The sequence below is a fragment of the Desmodus rotundus genome, chromosome 6, assembly GCF_022682495.2.
Source record: "Desmodus rotundus isolate HL8 chromosome 6, HLdesRot8A.1, whole genome shotgun sequence".
NCBI lineage: Eukaryota > Metazoa > Chordata > Mammalia > Chiroptera > Phyllostomidae > Desmodus > Desmodus rotundus.
Window position 1 is genome coordinate 64,113,107 of NC_071392.1, and position 24,300 is coordinate 64,137,406.

A 24,300-nucleotide genomic window follows, 5' to 3' on the forward strand; every position below is an offset into this window, starting at 1 on the left:
AGATTCAAAAGTTGGCATGTTCAATAACTTAATTAATGGTTAAACTGCCCTAAAATCAATGGTTATCAGACTTCTGTACAACTCATAGAGCAAAGAATAAATTATAATTCTAAGCAAGTTTTTCACTTACTCTTTTTACCCTGAATTAAACGCCCTACAAATTTGTTACTGAGAAGGGCCTAAAAGAATGTATGAATCCTAGAAATTGCTTTTCTACGTCTTATTGGAAATTGATATTGAGTTGATCTGTGTTTGAGAGACAGTAAATTTGGGCATTTTGGATGTGCCATTCAGTAGGTCTGGGATGGAGAGTGAGCTATGGAATAAAAGTGGAATATTATAAAAGTTTTAACTGAGGGGTTATTTTAGAGTTAAAAAGTAGTATTTGAGGGGAAATGTCATAGCAATTCAATTATTTTCATTCTATCTTAGTTGATAACATTGGCATCAGAATGATTTCAAGAGAAGCCACAAATTTTAGAATTGCAGTCATAAAATCTGGTCAATTCAGTGGTTCCCAACTTCTGTTTCCTAGACCAGCCACATTAGAGTCATTGAAACAGATTTTTGGTCTTCATTCTCAAAAATTGAATTGGTAGATCTGGGCTGGGACTCTGAAATATGCGTTTTGTTTTGCTTTGTTTTGTTAAAAGCTGCCCACCCACTACCCTATAGCCTGGCTTAGAACTACAGCCTAAAATCCCTTCTTTAGAGTAGTATTTTATTCAAATTCTCTATTTCTTCCACTGTACTCTGCTTATGTTAAAAGGATGGTCTGCCCCAGCTGGTGTGGCTCAGTGGATTGAGTGCTGGCCTGGAACTAAGGGGTCGTGGGTTCAATTCCCAGTCAGGGCACATGCCTGGGTTGCAGGCCAGGTCCCCAGTAGAGGGCATGTGAGAGGCAAAGACACATTGACATTTCTTTCCCTCTCTCACTTCCTTCCCCCCCTCTCTAAAAATAAATGAAATAAAATCTTAAAAATAAAAGCATGGTCTTATTTTTCAGAATAAAGCTTCTACTTTTAAATTATTTTTTCATTTAAAACTGGAAAAGATACACTAGCCTGCAATTTCACATTTAATGATTATGCTTTAAATATTGAAGAAGAAAGAATGGTATTAATCAAAGAGAACTTCCTAGTTTGTGAGATAGAAATAACTATAATTGTTAATGTTTGTATTAAGCAAAAGCTGTTGTTTGAAATCAGTTAATTTAAAAATCAAATTAGTGTAATTTAGTGGTTAGTAGAAGAGATTGTTTTTTAAATCGAGTCCTACTAAAAAGAGGTATGTGAATAGGAAATATTTTTATTTTTGGAATAGCTTTGCTATTTTTGTAAAAATCATTCCATTGTAAACTACCGAAAGAAAAAAAACCCTAAAAATCACACAAAATTCTACCCTCTAGTTCTCCGCTGTTTAAATGAAATTCTTCTAATGTCTCTCAATTTAGATAACACACATAACATTAGATAAATATGATAGTAATGTATGTGTGGAGTTTCCCCCTTCCTGTTTGTTATAGTATGGTTGTTTTTCATTGTTGTTAAGTACATATCTATATTACTTTTAATGACTACCCAATTTCACATTGTTTATAAGGACTATAGTACATTTATATATTATTAAACATACTATATATATTATTAAATTTCTTAATGGGAGATACTTAGGTTACTTGTGTTATTTTCATTTTGTGAAAAATTAGGATGCATTGTTGTGTGTACTTTATGATAACAACAATGTAAAACAGCCAAGGTCATGGGAAAAATAATGAAAAAATATATATGAAGATGAATAGAAATTTGGTTGTTTTGGGTGAAATTGTGATTTTTTTCTTTATAATTTCCATTGTCCTTGGATTTTCTAATGAATTATTTTAAAGTTATGATTTAATGATTCATAGACAAATGTCTATGTAAAAATTAGAACAGAATTAAGAATTGGTAACCAAAACGAGATTGATGAATCAAATAAAGCACCTACCATATCAAACTAAATATATTCATCTTTTAAGGACAGAAATGCATACGTCTGCACTCTGTTCACAAGTGTTTCTTGTTCAATCAATTTTCTATAGGGCAAGTTTATTTGAAACTCATGATAGTATTGTCAAACTATAGGCATTGTGATAAATCTGCAGATCTTATCACACCATTTTTTTGTTGTAGCTTATCTTCAGTTTCTTTGGAGATACATTACAGTCTGCTTGCATAACTATCAAGGATATAAAATAACTTGTATTTCTATTTCATTTCCTCTTCTGTTTCCTAACAAATTTTTAAATTAATACCATGATATGTTTTGTGCTTACTTTGGTTGTCAGAAGGATATTTTGATCTTGCTTACATCTTGGACCAGGGTTGGGGGGTGTTAAAACATGACCAAAATAACTGCATTTATTGCATAGAAATTTCAAACATAGAAAAATAGTAACATAGAAAACACTTTGTTTTACAGATGTTCGGTTACTACTTAACAATGATAATCTTCTCAGGGAAGGAGCAGCTCAGTAAGTATTATATATTATTATATTAACATAATAAAGTGACTTAGAAAAAATGTTTTAAAAGTGGTTTTTAAGCACTAATCCCTGGAATAGATATTGGCACAACAAGTTCAAATACGTAGAATTATACAAAGGTACTAGGCTAGAAGAAAAATTTTTATCACAGAGAGAAATAAGGACATAATTATAACATGAAATTCTCTACTCATCATATGTTTAGCAGTGGCTTTTATACACACTGCAACATTTTGACTTCTAAGTTCGATAAAGTTATTTTAGAAACGTAAACATTTAAAATTATGATTACTTTTATTTTTATGCAGGTTTTACTTTTTATTATATGTTTGACCCTAATAAGAATTTTGATGGTTATAAGATTTTATTCATCCATAAAAACCTAACATAGTATCTGACACATAATTACTTACAAATATTTACCAGATTTGTGAGTGATTCAGAGAACTATGCAATTCTAAATCCCAGTACATCATCTTTGAACTAATGACCAGAATCATTACTTTGCCACAACTATCTTAGGATTTCAAAGAAATTATTGATTCTCTTCCCACAGCCATCTTCCAAAATAAGATCTGAAGACCCATATTGTAGGCTAACCAACTTCATTACTCACTTGAAAATGGTGAAATTGAACAGATTTTTAGGTGCCTTACAAAGAGTATTTAGTATCTATCTGTTTAACTACTTTTATTGTACTACACTATCCAACATGTAAAATCCTAACTACTGAAGGAAATTTTTTCTGATTCTGTATTTGTAGCATTTGAAGGCTTTATCAATTTGATTTTGCTTTTGATTAAATTCCTGTTATTTTCAATAGCAGTTTTTCCTTACTATTTTTTTACTGTGGGAAAAATCTATATGATATAAAATTTATCTTTTTTAATTTTATTTTTCAATTACAGTTCACATTATTATTTTGTTTTAGTTTCAGGTGTACAGAGTAATGGTCAATCATTATAAGTCACAAAGTGATCCCCTCCATACTTTCCAGTACCTGCCTGGGCACCATACATAGTTATTACAATATTATTCACTATGTTCTCTCTGTTGTACTTTACATCTCCACGACTATTTTATAACTGCCAATAAAATTTATCCTTTTAACCACTTTTAGGTGTACAGTTCTCTGGCATTAAGTACATGCACATTGATTGTTGTATAATCATTACCACCATCTGTCTCCAGAACATTTTTCATTATCTCAAATCAAAACTCCTTACCATTAAACAATAATTTCCCATTCTCACCTCCCCCAAGCTCCTTAGCAGCCACTATTCTATTTTCTGTCTATGAATTTGACTTCTCCAGGTACCTTATAAGTGGAATCATACAGCATTTGTCATTTTGTGACTAGTTTATTCTACTTAGCATAATGTCTTAAAAGTTTTGCCATATTGTAGCATGTGTCAGAATTTCCTTTTTAATACCTAATATGTATATCACATTTTCTTTATTCATCTATCAATGGAAACTTGGGTTGTTTCCACCCCTGTTAATTAGTACATTAAAATGCTTTATAGAAATCAGTTAACTTTAAACCTTTGACTTTGGTGGTTAGCTTCTGAGTAAATAGCCGCTTATTCCTAAGTTTTATAAATTTTACTTAAATTATTTTGTATATTCAAGTAAAATTAATTTTCTAAAACCATTTAGCATGTTGACAAGTCTTACAAAAGTAAAGAAATGATAGTATTTATGAGCTTTTAATGTTCAAAGTAAACTTTTCCTTTGATTTCTCTGTGGTAAATTAATTAGTGAACTATTTCAGCTAGGTGTAAAAATTAGTAGGGTTTTGCTTGTTTGTTTGTTTAAGAAAATGAGAAACTTGACTTGTTGAAAGACAAGAGTTTTTCCCATGGCAGAAAATGGTTTAATGAAGATCAGATAAATATAATTATGTAAATGGTATGAAGTAGTCATATGTTTGATTTAAAAATATTGAAAATATTGAATTTTATTTGTCCAAAGAAGTGATGATGATTGTTATACTTAAATAACTTGGATTTGTTCTGAAAAGCAATTGGAATGTGAATTACATTTTTTCTTGTGTTGTATTATGAACCAGATTTCAGGGACAGTAGCGGTCCACGTTTCAAAGGTATACGAGGACTGTCCAGAAAGTATCCAGCCCATAATATGAAAAATAAGGGCATTTATTGAGGAAGATAACAAGAAACATTGTACATAGGACAATGATGCCTCAGTCCTCTTCAGAGTAGGCACCTTGGGACATTATGTAGTTGTCCCAGTCGCCATCAGATGCTCTGTCTTATTTTCCTGAATCTCATCAACAATCTGAAATCTCTTTCCTTTCAAAGGTAATTTTAGTTTTGGGAAAAGCCAGAAGTCACATGATGTCAAATATAGGCTGAAGAGGGACTGAGTCACCTGAGTGATTTGATGTGTCCCCAAAAATACTGCAGAAGATGTGATGCATGAGTGGGCACATTGTCATGATGGAGCTGCCAGTTACCAGTTGCCCATAGCTGTGGCCTTCTGAATCATCTGAATAGTTTCCATGGAGCAACACTCAAGCTTAACACAAAATTTAATGCAGATTCATTGCTTTACTCGCTGAGTCGTTTTGAATGTGATGGCTCACAGTACCCATGCTCACACAAGGCATTTACTGCCCCGTTGACTAGACAGTAAAGGCATCATTGTTCACACATGTGCATTCCAGTCCACTCTCCTTGGCTGCCAGGTTACATTGATGTCAGGCAAACAGTTCTCATTATGTTAACAGTGGCTGGAATTTTTCCAGACAGGCCTCATATACATTGAAATGCCTGATATTCTGATTTTTTTTTTTTTTAGAAAATGAGTCTGTGAGGAAATAAGTAATTAATGATAAAATGTTTTAGTATAAACCCAAGAAAAAAATATTTTAACCTTCAGTAGAAACCAGATTTTCTTACATGTTTTTATACACTCTTAAATGATTGTTAACCAGTTGAACAAATTGAGAAAATATTGATGCTTTTTGTTGACTTCAGTGGTATTCTTGGCACAGAATTTCTTAAAAGTAAATATTCATTTGAATTCATTCTGTAGATACTTAATTGTGAAGTGCAGAAATATATAATACTATAAATCAGCGATTTCAACCTTTTTCATTTCATGGCACACATAAACTAATTACTGAAATTCTGACAACAAAAGCAGATATAATTCTGATTCATTCACACTGGATGGCATTTATTGTGTTGGCTGTTGTCATTGTTTTTTATTTGAGAGTCTAAAGGAAAAGAGGTCAGTGCCCCTGACTAAAGAGTCAGGTTTTGCTTGTTTTTAAAAAGTTTTTGCAGCACACTGGGTGAAAATTGCTGTCTTAAATCATTGATTGACTTTGGAATTATTACTCTGGTTCACAGTGTCCTTTCTATGAAATAATTTTAAAGCAAAAATAGTGTTACCCCCATTGTTCACTAGACTTGTTTCTGAATTACTTTTAAACAACTTCAAACCTGGTTTCATGTTCAAAAGATAATTCATCACCTATCACTGAGGCTGTGCAAAAGTATGTATGCTTGGAAGGCATCATAAAACCATCTAGAATGTGTCCTAGTGGCAGTTTCACCAGAATAAATGGATAGTCATAGTTCCCTTCTTCAATAGCATTTTTTTTGATGCTGAATTTCTTTTATACAGTACTTCTCTTTCTCACATAAATGTACTTCTTTTACCCCCTTTTCCCACCTTTTCCCTGTTGCTTTAACTCTTCTGGTCATTTTTTTCTCTTTCTACCTTGCAAGAGGGAAAAAACATTTAAGAGTGATTCTAATTGGACATCTTGACTAAATGACACAAACTCAGTATGTTTTATAGTAAACTTAGACATATTGAAAAATTGGTATTCTCAGTTCTAGCACACTTAGAAACATTCAGAAATAGCCTTTGTTTAACAGACATGAATGCCAGACTTCACCGTGATGATGAGATAAGTAAGGCTCTTAGAGAGATTTTTCCAATGGGGACTCAGACATGTTCGCTATCAGGCCAAAGGAAATAAAATATTATCATAACAAAGGCTATTGGATCCCAGTGGAAGACATTTTTAATTTCTATTTGAGTTGGTTTTTGAGCTCAGTTTAAATCATGAATAGGATTTGAATAGTAAATAAGTGAAATGATGAGGCTAACCAGAAGGAAATACATGGTGAAAAATGTAAAACGTGATGGATGAATGACTAATAATAAAGGGTGTAGAAGTCTAAATACAGGAACAGGTGACTTAGAAATGAATGAGTGGGCTATAAAACTCTATAAGGGCAGAGAAATAATTGTTTCACTATGTCTAATAGAATGCTTTACACCTTAATATTTGCAAAAGGGAAGTGTTAGGTGAGTGGGTAATGAACTGGAAGGGAGTTTGGAAGTCATTTAGTCCAAGCCCTTCTTTTTAAAGATGAGGTAAATGAGCCCATTGTAGCTAATAACAGGTTTTGAACAAAACATAGGTATTCTATATTCTGATTCCTAAATTAGTGAGTACCTTTCTGAGTCTCCTCCATAATTGTCACCTATTTAACTTGCTTTGAATATTTAGGATAAAATGTTATCTATTCATAGGTACTGTTTCCTTTTCAGATTTCCTATTATTCATCTACTCCCAAATTATAGAGAAATGGAGTTTGTTATTATGGGTAGTAGAAGGCCTTGGACCAAATTACTATACAAATTTATTATTTAAATATGTCTTTTGCTGGAAAATTAATACTAAATTCTAAATGATTTAGAATACAGTCATGTACCACTTAGCAAAAGACATTTTCTGAGATATGTATCATTAGGCCATTTCATCATTGTGCAAAAGTGTACTTACACAAGCCTACACAGTATAGCCTACTACACACCTGGGCTATATGGTACAGCCTGTTGCTCCTAGGCTACAAACCTGAGTGTACAGCATGTTATTAAACAAAACAACAGAAGATTAAATCAAGCACAAGAGAAAATGATGCAGTCAAGGGATGTGATAAACCAGATGTGTGAGGCTGCTGGCATGACGTGACATGGGTTTTCTTATAAGTAGAAAGAGTATACTCTAAAATAATGATTAAAGGTATAGTACAGTAAGTATGTGAATGAGTAACATGTTTACTATCATAAGGTATTATGTACTGTACATAAATATATGTTATGCTTTTATAAGACTAGAGTGTAGTAGGTTTGTTTATACCAGCATCACTGCATTAGACATCACAAGACGACCGGAAGTTTTCCGTTCCATTATAAGACGGGACTATCATCATATATATAATTCATCCTTGACCGAAACATCCTTACACAGCACATGACTGTCCTTTTTTTTTTTTTAATCTTAAACATACTTTTGAGATAAATTCCTTTAAGGGTTAGTTAGCGCCTGGCTGTGTTGAGGCTGTTCCCAGGAAAATTAGAGTTTTAATGAATTAAGAAAATCAGAAGTGAATAGATATTCTTTCTCCATCCCCATTCATGCATTTTGATATTTAACCTCCCCCCTCCTTTTTTTTGAACATGCAGTGTCAGGAATTTGATGGCTGGTAATTTAATTCTACTTTGTTATTTTTACATTTACTAGTCTCCTGTTAACTCATCAATATTGCTTTGGTTAGCAAAACATTCCTTTCTAGAGTAGCTAATACCTGAAAATGCAGTGGATGTGTTGCCATCCAGAGTAATCTGAAAAGTTTCCAAGTAGATTAGATTTGATAGATTCCTAAATTTTAAAATTCTCAATACCTTTTCTGTTAAGTGGAAGAAAATTCTCAGGTTCTAGATTTAATAAAACACAGTATGATCTTTATATATTTTTAGATAATTATTTGTACTAAGAGTTTTTCCTACAAATGTGTTATATAATTACATAATACATTATTACTCAAGTGAGAATAGAGAAAGGCTTTATTCTTGAATTTATCTTGTCACCATTTTCTAGTTCAAACTCAGCAGTTCTGTAGTAGTTGCTTCATTGTCATACATACTGCCGCCAGATTAATCTTCTTTAGATGTAGTTCTATATTGTCCTTTCTCAGAAAACTTCTGTGACTACTCTCTGCCTCCCAAATGAAGAAATTATTCTATCATTCAAGCTTTTCAAGTCAATTCAATAAATACAGCCAAACACCTGTGATGTGCCAGGCATTGAGCTTGGTACTTTCTGTGATGTTGGATCTAACCTATCTTCTCATGTGTTTTGTTCATTCTGGTCCCTCTAATTGAAATATTCTTTTTTCCCCCCATCCCTCCAATTTTTGCAAGACCAGCAAGCCTACCCAGTATTTCAAGGCCATTTCTCAGTATTATATCCATTAGGAAATAACCCCTAATTCTCTTCTTTACCCTTCAGCAGAATGTACTTTTTAAAAATATATATTCTCCATAGTGCTTTTTGGTCATTCTCTTACGTACTTTCTATAGTACTTCATCTATATTTATGTTTATCTGTTATTTTCTATTCAGCTGTATAAGCTCTTTGATCATAGGATCAGTCTGATTACTCTTTGCTCTCACAGCACCTACCTGGTTTCCTGGTATGTGGTATACTAAATATATGCCTGAATTATTGGATATGACTCTTAACAGAAGTCTAACCTATATTTTCAGAGTTTTGAATGAAAATACCAATTATATTAACTAATTTAATTTTGTTTTGGTAAACATTGAAAGCTGGATATCTTCATCCATTTTAAAAGTATAATATCAGTAATGGAGACTTACAGTTTTATTTAACTTGCTATGTGACTTTTATTGACAGATGAGTAGTTTGTGATGTTTAAGAGTATTAAATAAGTAATTTTAAGTAATTGCTCTTTTCTTATTTAGTGCATTTGCACAGTATAACTTGGACCAGTTTACTCCAGTAAAAATTGAAGGTTATGAAGATCAGGTATGTTTCATATAAACACAGGATCTGGCTGTTCTTTGTTTCAATTTTAATGGTTAATGTTATCCTGCAAGAATTTGAAGTGGTATAAAAAAATTTCTAAGATTTTAGAAAATAATTGCTTTAAACCTGCTTTCTTGTTTTTATAAGAAAAAAATCAATCCTATATTAATCCAAAATCTAGTATATATAGTAGTAAGATTTATACATAATTTGGTTGCTCTGGAATTCTACAGTTCTTCATGTGAATAACTTAGCATTTAGTAATCATTATATCTTTTTTTCCTGAAGTGCAAGTTAGAATTGCTAAGCTAAGAAAGGCCACAAAAGGCAACTAGCATTCTTACTTTTTACTTTTTTGGTTTAGAGTTACTAATAATTGAACCATGATTGTATCAGTTAATATTGTGCTTATGTGAAGAACGGTTTATATAAAACAACATTGCTAACTTACACAATATAAGTGAATATGTTGGCTCATAAACCAGAGTACAAAGGAACTGGTAGGTGGAACATGAGAGAATGTAACGATTAGGTCTTAGTGGCTAATTATATTAAAGCTTATATTTGGCATTACTTATTATGTAATATGAAGTCTTGTAGTTTCAGGGGAAAAAGAGAGGCTAGACATAACTCAAGGGAAAACATAGCTTAAGTATAGAACTATGCATGTGTATACACACACATATGTAAAAAGCTATGTGGTTATTAATCTCCTAAATTTTTTCTCTCTAACGAGATTTTGGTTTCTAATTTTTATTTATTTATTTATTTTTAATGTTATAAAGAGAGCTATATTGAAATCTTTGTACTTCTGGGTACATTGACTGTTGTTTTCTTAGGGTAAATCACTAAAAAAATTGTTAGGTCCAGGTATACATCTTTTCAAAATGTTGGATAGCTGCCAAATTCATTTTATAAACATAGCATAATTTTAATATTTAAATCTAATAAAGATAAAACAAAGAAAAAGCTAACTCTGCAGTAATCTTACATATGGCTATAGATTTTAAAACTTTTAAATAGAAATTAACAAATAGAATTTAGGAAAATGAGGGGACCCCCCCCAAAAAAAATACCCAAATTATCTTTGGGCAGGTCCTTTGTAGTACAGGCTTCCTCCACTAGGTACGTGTTCTAAGAGCCCATCTGTATCAGCTGGTATTGTTGCGAGAGGCTTCAGTTTTGAAGACTCTTTCAATAAGTTTGCCCATTTCATGATGGGTGATTTACAAGTGCACCTACCCACACCATATTGAGTGTTCAGTTTTGGGCCCAAACTGGCATGACCCCCATGCTCCACCTTCCCTATTCACCTGATCTCACCCAAGCGACCTTTTTTTGTTTCCCTGGATGAAAGTCAAAGGGAAACATTTTGCTGATGTGGAAGAGGTGAAACAAAAAACAGCAGAAGCACTAAGAGGCATCAAAATCAAGGAATTCAAAAACTGTTTTGAGCCGTGGGATAAAAGTCTTGATAGGTGTATCACATCAGCTGGAGAATACTTTGAAGGTGACTGAAGTTTAAACATGTAAGAATAAATATACAATTATTTATAAATAAATTCTTTTATTTTGGGTCCCTCCTCATATATTAAGAGAGTAATATGCCATGACTAAACAGAATTTATTTACTGAAATGGAAGAGTGGTTCTATGTAAGGCAATATATTGGTCTTCTTTTTCCTCAATGGTCCCAATTTAGCCTGTTGGCCCTTAGTTTGCAATTTTGGGTCTGCATCTTAAACCTCTTCACTACATCATAAACTGTGTGAAAGTTTGTATACTTTAACTCTTTGTCACACTCGCTGATTATGTGTTGTTAATTCAGAAATTTCCAGCTCTTTGAAAGACACATATTTCTAGAGTCTGCATGGGTTTACAACTCCCACATGTACTTATAACCCTGCTTGGAGGGCCTATTTTTTCCCCCAGAACTGATGTTTGCAGAGTGCATTATCACACGTAACAGTTTAGTTTAAATGTTTTATATACTAGAGCCAGTTCTTACTTGTACTAAACAGGCACTAAAATCCTTCCCAAAACAAACTGCTGTCTTAGAGTCACTGCACATACATAAAGAACAGTTTGTGCTTACAGGAGTTCTTTTAACAATCACATTTATAATCTCAAAGCCAACAGTTTTGCTTTCTGAACTGTGTTCACATACTGATCAAATCAACCAGCAACTATTTATTGACCAACAAATCAAAGAGAAAAACCTTATGACACATCAGTAGACAATGAAAAGGAATTTGAAAAATCCAGCAGCTAGTTCATTACAAAAACTCTTAAGTAAAATATGGATATAAAAATATCTTTTAAATACAATAGGTTTGTTTAACAAAAACCTAGAGTAAATATCATAAACTGCAAACACAAATAATATTAGTTAAAATAGGAAATTACTAATAAATGGAGATGTAGGAAATATGACAAGAGAATGAGAACTTTTAAAGCTTTAGAAAAGAAAAACTCATAGGTGATATGATTTATATATTTGAAAGTACTGAGAGACTTTAGTAAGATTAACCACACATCCAGAAACTGCTAGGTTTAAAATAATTCCCTGAGATGGCTGAATTTAAGGTAAGTATTCAAAACTCATTAGCTTTCTTCTATTATAGCAAATATTTGAAACTAGAAATGGTTGAAGGGGGTCTAGTTCCATTTTAAGTAGTGGTGAAATTACACATTAACCTAGGAATAATCTTAACAAGAAAAAAATAGGTTTATGGAAAAAATGGTTGTCTTCTTGAAACACAGAGAATGGAATCTGAACGGTGTGGAAAGGCACACTACATTTCATTTGAAGATAGAAAGTTAAATTATTTAAAAGTTAAAATGTGAATTTAATGCAGTTTGATTATAGCCCTGATAGTTTTTTTTTCCATTGGTCAGAATTTTTATAAGGTTTACCTGAAAAAATAAATGCTTTAAAAAAAACCAAGAAAAAATATAAGAAGAATAGTAAGAATAGTAAAAGAGAATTGCCTTACTAGATAGCACAAGATCCTTTACAACCAATGTATGAAGTCTGTCTGGCAAAAGTCCAGCCATTGTTGATATAATGAGAATGGTTTGCGCAACATCAATGTAACCTGGCAGCCAAGGAGAGTGGACTGAATCTGTGTGCATGAACAATGATGACTTCACTGTACTACTTAGTGAGGGCAGTAGGTGCTATTGAATAAGCATGTGTATTGTGGGGCCATCACATTCAAAATGACTGAGTGAGTAGAGCAACAAATACGTATCAAATTTTGCATTAAGCTTGAACATTCCCCATGGAAACTATTCAGATGATTCAGAAGGCCACAGCTATGGGCACCTGGTGATTGGCAGCTTCATCACAACAGTGCTCCTGTTCATGCATCATGTCTCCTGCAGAGTTTTTTGGCAAAACATCAAATCACCCAGGTTACTCAGCCCAGATTTGGCACCTTGCAATTTCTGGCTTTTCCCAAAACTAAAATCACCTTTGAAATTAAAGAGATTTCAAACCATCGATAAGATTCTGGAAAATGCAATGAGGTAGCCAATGGTGATTGGGAGAACTGTGTTAGTCCCAAGGTGCCTACTAAGAAGGGGACTGAGGCATCATTGTCCTATGTAGTGTTTTTGTTTCTTGTATCGTCTTCAATAAACGTCTCTATTTTTCATATTACATGGCTGGATACCTTCTGGACAGACCTTGTATACTTAAATAAGGGTGGTATTATATAGAGTAGACAAATCAGAGCAGCATATTTAGTCCCCCAAAACATGAAAATTTTTATGCATGACAAGCTTATAATTTAAACAGACATATAATAAAAGATATTTTTTAGTTAATTTTTAGAGAGAGAAACATCGATCTGTTGTTCCACTGATTTATGCATTCATTGATTAATTCTTGTATGTGCCCTGACTAGAGGTCAAAACCGCCACTTTGGCATATCAGGATGATGCTCTAACCACCTGAGCTACCTGGCCATAGCTAATAAAAGATACTGGTACAACTGGTTTCTATAAAGAAAAAGTTAAGTTGAACCTCTGTCTCATACAATATAGAGAAATAAATTTCAGGTGGATTAAAAATTTATAAAATCGACCAAAATTTTAAAAACAGCCCTGGCTGTTGTGTCTCAGTGTGTTGAGCATTAGTCTACGAACCAAAAGTTTGCAGGGTTTGATTCCCCGTCCAGGCATGTACCTAAGTGGCAAGCCTGGACCCCAGTGGGGTGTGAGAGAGGCAGCCAACCAATCAGTGTTTCTCTCACACATCAATGTTTCTCTCCCTCTCTTTGTACCTCTCTTCCTCCCTCTAAAAAATTAATTTAAAAAAAATTTTAAATAAAAACATGTACAAGATAGGAGCAACGAGACCATCTTAAATAAGACTGGAAACCCAGAAACTATAAAAGATGTATATTTTGCTAATAATAACTATTTTAACTGTAGAATTAAATACTTTAAACAAAGCACTCCTTAAATTAACAAGAAAAAAATAAACAGGAGAAAAGTATTAAAGAATATTTGTAGGATTATTGACTGAAAGAAATTAAAAAGGATACATGCTTTGTTTTTGTGATTTACATCAGAGTGGGGAAGTTCTGTCATAGATAAGAAGTCAAAAATTGGGAGAGTTAAAGGGAAAGAAAAGGGTAATTTTAAAAATAAAATTTTGAAAACACAAAATGTTGAATTTATGCATGTGTAATGTAAATGTATTTAAATGAATAAATTACATTTCAATAAATTGGGAAGTCATTGAAAATAACTATTAATGATTAGCTTATAAAAATGGGAGGGAGGCACTTCACAGTGGTGAGGTTGTGGCCCCAGAAACAGTGTACGACACACTGAAGAGGAGTTTCGCTGGATTAAAACCATTTCTGTAAATGTGCTCATTGAAGGTGGTTAACAGTTCCTTAGGTTTTGTGGAGCAGCATACTAATAACAGAAATAGTAAGCTGCTTGTGGTTCTCAAAAGAAAACTGACTCCAACAATGTATTAGAGATATTTTTTCCCCTGGGAGCTGGTTAGATCATATCCACTAATGCACTGAATGAGAGTAGCCTCATTGTCTCTGTAGTCTACTCATTTGAAATATTGTAGTTATGCCTTAAGTTGAACCAATTGTTTGAAGTAGGCTTATTTTTTAGTTTTAAGTAGAAAGTTTAAGTGGATATATGTTAATATATATCAGTATTTACATGCTATTTTAAATACTTTTTTCCAAAAACAATTGAAGGTATTGATAACAGAACATGGTGATGTGGGAAATGGAAAGTTTTTGGATCCAAAAAACAGAATCTGTTTCAAATTTGATCACTTAAGAAAGGAAGCAACTGATCCAAGACCATATGAAGCAGAGAACGCAATTGAATCATGGAGAACTTCAGTAGAAACTGCCCTACGAGCTTATGTAAAAGAACATTACCCAAATGGGGTCTGCACTGTAAGTCATCAGTGTGTACCTTTTTCTTCTACCTTATGTAAATTCTACAGTGTTTTTATGATATGAAATTCACAGTAACTTGCAGAACTGACATTTTATAACTTGCCATTCTTTTTTGTCTTGCAGTAAATATTTTTAAGAATGTTTACTATTTTTTCAAGAAATTCTAAATAGTGAATATATTATGATAGCCCCAAATGGAAAATTTTTATACCTTGAATTAAATTCAAGTAGAAATTCTCATATTGAGGAGCATGATTATTATGTGATCCTTTAATCTCATGTTTATGACTCATTTCAATAAATTTAGATGAAACTTTTTATTAAATTACAAAACCTTAGAACAAATAAAACTTTGAAATCATGTCCTCATGTGTTTTATAATAAAATTTCTTATTTCTTTTATAGGTTTAAGCTATTTTTTTAGGGATGAAATATGTTAGAAACTACAAGGGCTTTCTTTTTTCTTTCATAAGATTGTTTGCACTCTGATAGGCTTTTTAGTCCCCCACAGTTTGTCTGTGCTTCTATGATCTCCATAGCCGGAGTAATCCGTTGAAATGCCAATCAGATCCTGAAAATCCCCTGCTTAAAATCCTTCACCGATACCCCATTGCACTTAGTATAGAAACTAAGCTTCTGCACACAGCCTTCAAGGCCCTATGAACCTGGCCTCTGCCTACATCCCCAACCTAAGGTGACCATTTATGCTGTCCCAACATAATTGTTAATATTACCAACAGAACTCTATTTTCCTCAGAAGTTTCCTGGTTAAGACAAAAATTCATATGGTACTCTTAAGTATCTAGTTTTCAATAATTATTTGAGAAATAGAGCAGCATAACCTAAAATACCTTGTAAGTTCTTTGAATTATAACCTTGTTGATTAGGATTATTTTGGAAGAATAACTCAAAAAATGACGGTGATTAGGTTGAGTTAGAGTATCCTTATCTGTTGCTGGGGGATTGAAAGGCACAATTTAATCATTACTTTTAAAGCAGTAGGCAGGAGATAAAATAACATCATCATAGCATCATAGGCATTTTCTTAACAACCTTTCTTACTTACAAGTAAATTAACTTTATCCAGATGCTTTTTTAAATGACCAGAGAAATTGCAATTCCTAAGATTATGAAATAAACAAAGATAATGACAATCTAGGTCCAGTTTTTATTTGTGTGGAAACAGGCAGATTGGTGTCTGTATATTTACACTTCTCATGATACTTGTGTTTGGAATGAGAAGTATGGCATGTCTAGAATGTTTATGACTACTTTAGAGTACGGTCAGTTTTATTCAGTAAATTGTATTTTATTGTAAGTTCTTTTATGATCAACTAAGAATCTGTGATTAAGTGTACATATTTGAGTATTATACGTTCCTGCTAAAGTGCTTATAATTTTCAGTATTTTGTGGATGTTTAAAGTTGGACTTTCGGTGGCCCTAAATTCACTCTCATGTTTGTTTTCTTTGCTGTCAAGGTATATGGTAAGAAAATAGATGGACAGCAAACCATTATTGCATGCATAGAAAGCCATCAGTTCCAAGCAAAAAATTTTTGGTAAGTTAAAATTTTTGTGTATTGGGGACTTTTGACATGGTTTATATTTTTATGAAAGATTCTTGCCCTATTCCTTGTTTGTGTGTGATCGACTAAGAGCAATCTAAACATAATATAAAACTTCAGCCTTTATATGACCCAGAGGTTTCACTTCTGGGCATCTGAAGAAATCCAAAACACTGATTTGAAAAAAAATATATGCACCTCTTTGTTCATTGTAGAGTTATTTACAATAGCCAAGATATAGAAGTCCCCCAAGTGCTCATCAGTAGACGAGTGGATAAAAACGTTGTGGTACATATATACAATGGAACATTACTTGGCCATAAAACAAGAATGAAATCTTACCATTTGTGACAGCATGGGTGGGCCAAGAGGGTAATATGCTCACTGCTATTAGGGAAAGACAAATATGAGGAGGTTCCCCCCAGCCAAAAAAAAGGAGCTATCTTCTGGAGGGCAGGCCCCTTGTACAGGGACCCATCTGTATCAGTGTACCAGCTGGGGTTGTGAAAGGCTATATTCGGCTTCAGTGAGGTGTTTTTTTTTTTAAGACTTTCAATACATTTGTCCATTTTATGATGGATGATTTATGAGTGCACCTGCCCTTGCTGTGCTGTGTGTTCAGCAGTTTTTGACGAAAAACAGCATAACCCCCTTGCCTCATTCTCCCTATTCACTTGCTCTTGCTCTGAGCAACTGTATTTTGTCTCCCCTGTTGGAAAAGTCCTCAGTAGGAACCATTTTGGCAGTGTGGAAGAGGTGAAACAAATAGTAGCAGAGGCACTAAAAGGCATCAAAATCGATGAGTTCAAAACCTGTTCTGAGCAGTGGGAAAAAAGTCTCGATAGGTGTATTGCATCAAATGGAGAGTACTCTGAAGGTGACTGAAGTTTAAAGAAGGATAAATACATAATATTTTATAAATAAACTCCGGGGTTTGTTTGGGTCCCCCCTCGTACCATACGATTTCACTTATTTGTGAAATCTAAAGAAAAAAACATGGAACATACAAAATTGAAACAGACTCATAGACACAGAAAGCTGATTGGTGGTTGCCAGAATGGAGGGGTGTTGGGGGACTGGGGGAGAGAGGTGAAGGGATTAAATTTGTAGTTACAAAGTAGTCATGGGGATGTAAGTAAAGCATAGGGAATATAATCAATAATATTTCAATAACTATATATGGTGCCAGTTGGCATACTGGAAATATCAAGGGGAACACTTGAAACACATACAAAATAAGATGCGGGTGGGGGGAACTTTTGATACAAGAACAGTATCTGCTCTATAATCAGCCTATTTATTTAAAGGTAGCAGTAAATCCATTGACACTCAATGAAATGAGCATGGGAAGAATGTTGGGTGTAAAGACTAGCAAGCAGCATCCTAAGGGAACATGTATGCCTGCAAGCAGACCAGTGGGAGGCCCATATGCTCATCCTGAGAAGGGTTGTTTCTGAATGACACTTACATGGGGGAGGAGAACAGAGGTAATTATAGACTGAAGATTTATGATTCTTTTTGTGAACTTTAGGGGCTCTGAATTAGATAATTTTCATGGGGATTGCCTTGTGCCTGGTTGGCCGATGTGAGGGAGTAATGACATTTTATTATGCAATGAGGCATGTTACAATCATGCCTTACAAGGTATATACAAATCAGTTGATTATTCCTTATAAAAGTCTAGTCTCCCAGAGCACTGACTTGCCCTGTTAATCTTTGATCTCTAACAAGTTATTAGGCCTTTTTATTTTTAGACAGGAGTATTTCTGAGGTATCTTCTCTTAGAAAATTCTGAGGCTCTCCAGGACTTTATAAGTTCAGAATTAAATGAAATCCTTACCTTTATATACCTCTTTTTAGTTAATACATGCTATCATTATCAGAGTAAGTATGGGCATAATATTTAGCTTTTAAGTATATTAGTCTTTGACTTGTTAGCCAGGTTGGTTGGTAGTGCTCCTGAGGTATCAGTAACCCCTGTAGACCACTTTGGTCTGTGGCCCAAGCTTGCTCCATTACTTAACCATCTCAGAAATAAATGCAAGGTTACAAGGTTAAACAGGAACGTTTGGAAGAATGCAGATCCATTATCACTGAGGGAAAATCAATTTCATATGTAAACATAGTTGTTAATAGTGACAAGCTGCAGTCACTTAAAGATTCTGGTGTACAAAATTACTTTTGTTGACTTAATGTAAAGGTGGTTTCTCCATTTTAGGCTTAAAAACTTGTACCATTAATCTACCAGTATCCTAAAGAAATAAATTTGTACAAAATCATTATTAGTTATGTTTTTTGTGCCCGGATATGTATAATAAAATCAATCTTGTTGAAATCAAACTACTTAAGGGAAAAATTCTTGTTACTAAGTTTTATCTTAAAGTGTACTGGAGATATTATAGTAAATTGACTACAGTATTTTGCCATGTGTAATGCACTACTTTGTATAATGCGCACTCATGTTTTTGGCCCAAACTTTCAGGAAAAAATCTTAAGTTTTAATTTTTTAATTCAACTTTTTATTTATTTGTATTTAGAGACAAAACCGATTATTGTGTTCTAGGGTATTATTTTGCATATGAATATCATTATTGCTTCCTAGAGTTATGCTTTTAGTGCATAAGCATAAATAAAAGAATTAAAAACATTTATATAAATATAGATTTCTACCCATGTATACTGAGCATCCTTATTTTAAAATTTGGGCGAAAATTGTGCATTATGCACAGCAAAATACAGTAATTGATTTTTTAAGTATTTATTTGAGCTTTAGCATATATAAAATGAAGATATAATGTTTATTGTTGAGTTTTCTGTTCTCATTATTTCACTTTGCATATCTGAATATTTTTTTCCTGAACTACCACTATGAATATTATATCATTGAAGTTAAAAATGATTTCCAGCTTTTGGAAAAGAGAAAAATTATGATATTCTAAAGTGCTAAGCATACATATCACAGTGATCTCAGTAAAACAATAAAATCTAAATATTTTGGTACATAGAAATGCACTTTAATTCACCAAAAGTAGAGAGAGAACAAAAATCAGAAAAAACTAGTCATGGATGTTCTGTAGATTTCACTAGGGACAGTCTTTTCTTGGTCTCTACTGTTTCCCTAATGTCTAGCAGTATTGGAGACTTAATAAAGGTTTTTTGAATGAAGACATTCGTAATTACAGCGTTAATTGAAGGGAAGGAAAGAATATAATGAAAGGCTAGGACATGTTGACTGCTTACACTATTGATGAAAGGGTACTATCTGCTCGGCATCATTTACTATTATTGCTATATAATACTGTCTTCTGGGATGTCCTTTGAAATAGTTCTCAGTCTTGGCCAGTGTGGCTCAGTTGGTTGGAGCGCCATCTTGTAAACCAAAAGGTTGTGGGTTCTATTCCAGTCAGGGCACTTGTTTAGGTTGTGGTTCAATCCCTCGTGGGGGCATGTGCAAGAGGCAACCCACTGATGTTTCTCTTCCTCTCTTTCTCCTTCCCCCTCTCTCTAAAATCAATAAGCATGTCCTCAGATAAGGATAATAAATGAATAAATTAAAAAATTAATTAAAAAAATGAAATAGTTCTCAGATTGGTTCCATTGTTTGATTTGGAATTTATTCCTTTCCATGTTTTCATGATTAGTGATATATGCATATTGTCATAATAAATCAGAAAGGTATATTCCTATAACTCACAAGTGCTTGATACTAATACCCAGATAAGAGGAATAACTTCTTTTGGAATCATGAAATAAAATGAAGAGACCTAGGTTCCATATGAGCTACTGTGGATAATTTTGGATGAGTCACTAAAAGTCAAGATATGTTACACAATTCTCTTTTATTTTGTGCAACATATACATTGTTCTAATAATAGCACTTTTCAAATGTCAGTGTTAACTTTGGGTATGAGAATATCGTCATTCTACAGATTTTCACGATTAGTTAGACTGCAAGAATATTGAAAAGAACGCATAAATAATTTTATACCAAAGCCAGTATAGTGCTCTATTAGCCCTGTGATTATTTTAGGAATGTATACTGTTCAAAAAAAAGTTAAGAGTTACAGATTTGCATGTCAAAATACCTTTAGCATGCAGAGAATAAGTAAAGTTCAGAAGTAAAGGAGTTGCTATGAAAAGGCCATTAAGAAAAAAAGGATAAAATTCAGTTCATTTTGTGGGAGACAGAATGACTAACATACCTGTTGCTTGTTTGTAACACCACAATTTCCTACCATAATGAATATCTATTAATTTGTATACTGAAAATCATTTCAAGAAGTAGGAGGAAGATGTGCCTCTTATGTGAAAACTTTAAACCTAACAACATTGGAAGAGGAGGGGAGTGGGGGCCGAATCTGATGCTTATAATTCTTTATAGCTCTTTTCTTTCCAAACTTCAAAACCTCCTTAAGAATGTCATTGTAATTACATCTTTTAAAATTATTTGGTACTTGTATTACTCAGTGGGTGTTAAACTGTGTTGACTGTATTTGCAAAGGCCTCTGATAATGTGAACATTTATTCATTTTATTCTTAATTAAAACATAAGTGAGTCAATTGAAGAAGTAGCTTAAATTTTTTCTCCAAAAGTATCACGTGTTTCAGTATAATGAATGTCCACCATCCATCCCCAACATTCTCTCATACTGTAACATTAAATTTAAATCTGGAACTTAAGATTTATTCAAATTATTTTCCCTACCTATTTATAGCTGCTGTTTTTATTTTTAAGGAATGGGCGTTGGAGGTCAGAGTGGAAGTTTACAATCACTCCTTCAACTGCTCAGGTGGTTGGCATTTTGAAAATTCAGGTATGAAATAAAAAGAATTTGTTTATTGATCTCTTAATGATTCTGAATAGAAAAACAGCTGATTCATGAGTTTACATTTTCATGATACATAATAACCATTTCTTTTTTTCAGATCTTCATGTTGAGGTAATGGGAAAAACAAGTAGTTCTGATTTCATCTTTTTAATAACCATGTAGTTCATCCTCTATATTCATCAAAAATCTGCGAGGACAGCCAACAGATTCTAAAAACACAACTAAAATTAGGTGCTATTATTTGGTCTGCTCTTTATATAATTTGTTCATATAAGCATCTTCTGTTATCTCGAGTGGAATAGGGTGAAGTATGATATTAATATATGCATGTTTAGATCTATAAGTATGTTATGTGTATATTAACACATGTACACAATACATATATAAGTATTTTCTATACTTATATTTGGCTTTTTATATGAAACCCATTAGAACTGAGTTCTTGACTTTTAATGTAAGTTCAAATGTTTATAAAGAATAATATTTGATAACTAAGACCAAGTATTTCAATATAGATACTACTAAATAAGTTAAAGGAAAATACTAACCTTTTTCTATCTTGATTCACACATTTATTCAATACATTTGTTGATCAGCTGTCATGAAGGGTATTGTGCCAAGAGCCATAAAGGAATAAAGATGAATTAGATGCTGCTGCTTTATCATCTAGCTCCAATATACATTTCTAATTTCTAGTCTTACATCCTAATACTTTCATGTCTTGGTGACCATCCCTAAGGGCACAGGTAGCAAACACAAGGCTCACAGACCGAATCTGGCCCTCCGCCTTGTTTTATCGGGCCTGGCACCTTGTTTCTGCCCAGCAGTAGCACCGCGCTCCTTGCCCCTAGTCAAATAATTACATTTATACAGTCCTAAAATTACATTTGGCCCTTAGGCCTTTGAAGGCAACTGAGAGGCTGATGTGGCCCCCGGTGAAAATGAGTTTGACACCCCTGCCTCAGGGGCTAGAGAAATGAAATGAAGAGCATGTATTTTGAAATCAGACTGCCTGAGTTTGAATCCCAGCTCTGCCAGTTATTAGTTGTATGATACTAGAAAGTCATTTAAGCTTTTTGTTTCCTCATTAACTTAAAAAAAAATCTCATGTGATTTTTTAAAGATTAGTTTATATGGATAAAATGGTTACAATAGAGGCAGACATCAAGTGCTTACTGAGTGGTAGCCATTTTTGTTGTCATTCTTCCCTTCAGTTAGGCCTCAGCAGCTCTTAGCTGAATAATTTGTCAAATGATGCCCCAGTTGGACCAGAGCTTATTGAGAGCCAGGATTGTCTGGTTCACAGTTCTGTCTTCAGCACTTAGCATCATGCCTGGCATATAATTGTTACTTTATTTTGTTTGAATTGCTGGACCTTTTGCCATTCCCTAACCCATTTTTTTCCACACTGCCATCAAGAAAGATGGTTTTTTAAATTTAAATCTGGATGTTACTTACCTGTTTGCTACCATTTTAGCAATATACTCTCATCTACTATATAGTCCAGGCATATTTAAGTGGCATTCAAACCCAAAGTTAATTTGTTCCCTACCTATATACATTTGTCCAGCCACTCTTCTCCCTCCCTGACCTCACACATTCCATCCACTAGTATCTCCAAGGCTTCCTAAAGTATGCTGTTCTCTTACGTTCAGTTTCCTTATCTTCCCTGGTTAGTCAGTCATGTTGCTAAGTCTGAGTGCAGTGTTGCCTCTTCTCTGAAGTCCTTTTTTAATGCTTAGATAGAGTGTGGAGTATTACTAATGTACTGTGTACATTTTTTTATGTTGTATTGAAATACGAGTTTGGGAACTATCCTTTTTGAAGCTATGTATCCTCCCCTGGCTGGTCATGGCTCAGTGGATTGAGCACCAGCCTGTGAACCAAAGGGTCACTGGTTCGATTCCCAGTCAGGGCACATGCCTTGGTTGTGGGCCAGGTCCCCAGTAAGGGCCACGCAAGAGGCAACCACACATTGATACCTCTCCTTCTCTTTCTCCCTCCCTTTCCCTCTCTCTAAAAGTAAATAAATAAAATCTTTAAAATAAAGTATAGCCACTCCAGATAGATAGATAGATAGATAGATAGATAGATGCTGTGTGTCCCTAGAACTTATTAATAGGAGGCATATGTAATAATCACTCCATTAATGTTTAGTGAATGAATTCATGTCTTTGAATTTGAGAAGTTGCATGGTTGGTAGAAGTATACAAAAGAGGAGCAGTGTTTAGGAGGGAGTATTGTGAGCTCAATTTTGGAAATCTTGAGTTTAGGTACTAGTAGAATATCTGAGATAAAAATGTCCATCAGTTGGGTCAGTGGAGGGCTTGCCTGAGTAATTGCCGGAACTGCTATCTAGTCTTCTCACTAGACTGAGGGCAGGAAGTCTTGCTGAGGTTTGAAAAGTCAGGAGCTTATCAAAGAAGTCTAGGTTAGAGCTGAAATTGATAATCATCTACAATTGATGTTTTTGTTGAAGCCATGTGGATCTTGATGGTTCTTGCCTATAATAAGGTTTCTGTAATTTCTTTTTTAATAGGTTCATTATTATGAAGATGGTAATGTTCAACTAGTGAGTCATAAAGATATACAAGATTCCCTAACAGTGTCTGTAAGTAATCAATTATAAAATAAAATTTAAACAACCCAATACTTCTATAATACCAGAACAGTTTTGGAAGTAACATTTTAAGTAATATTTCTGCTTTAGATTAAGTGTTTTCAAATAGATTAAAGATGGGTAAGTAATGGAAATTGATACCTAGCCTTTTTTAACAGTTCTATTGAGATAGAACTCACATACTATTCAATTCACCCAATTAAAGTGTAAAATGCAGTGTTTTTTTAGTATATTAAGAGGATTGTACAGCAATCAACATAGTCTAATTTAGAGCATTTTTGTCCTCTAGAAATCCAGTACCCATTAACAGTTGTTCCCAATTTCCACTCCCCAAACCACTCTCAGGCCTGGGCAACCACAAATTGATTTTCTGACTGTGGATTTGCCTATTCTTGGCCTTTCATACAGAACTCTACAATACATGGTCTCTTGTGACAGG

The 24,300-nt window shown here is 33.6% G+C and overlaps 1 protein-coding gene across 1 annotated transcript in view; it reads left to right on the top strand.

Moving 5' to 3' along the window:
• CAPZA2 (capping actin protein of muscle Z-line subunit alpha 2) overlaps positions 1 to 24,300 on the top strand; it is a 59,183-nt gene that overhangs the window by 29,112 nt on the left and 5,771 nt on the right. The window contains exons 3-8 of the mRNA XM_024555769.4: positions 2,461 to 2,512; positions 9,341 to 9,404; positions 14,638 to 14,844; positions 16,327 to 16,406; positions 21,148 to 21,226; positions 23,781 to 23,852. Coding sequence (XP_024411537.1) covers positions 2,461 to 2,512; positions 9,341 to 9,404; positions 14,638 to 14,844; positions 16,327 to 16,406; positions 21,148 to 21,226; positions 23,781 to 23,852 — 554 coding nt within the window. The remainder of the gene's footprint in view (positions 1 to 2,460; positions 2,513 to 9,340; positions 9,405 to 14,637; positions 14,845 to 16,326; positions 16,407 to 21,147; positions 21,227 to 23,780; positions 23,853 to 24,300) is intronic.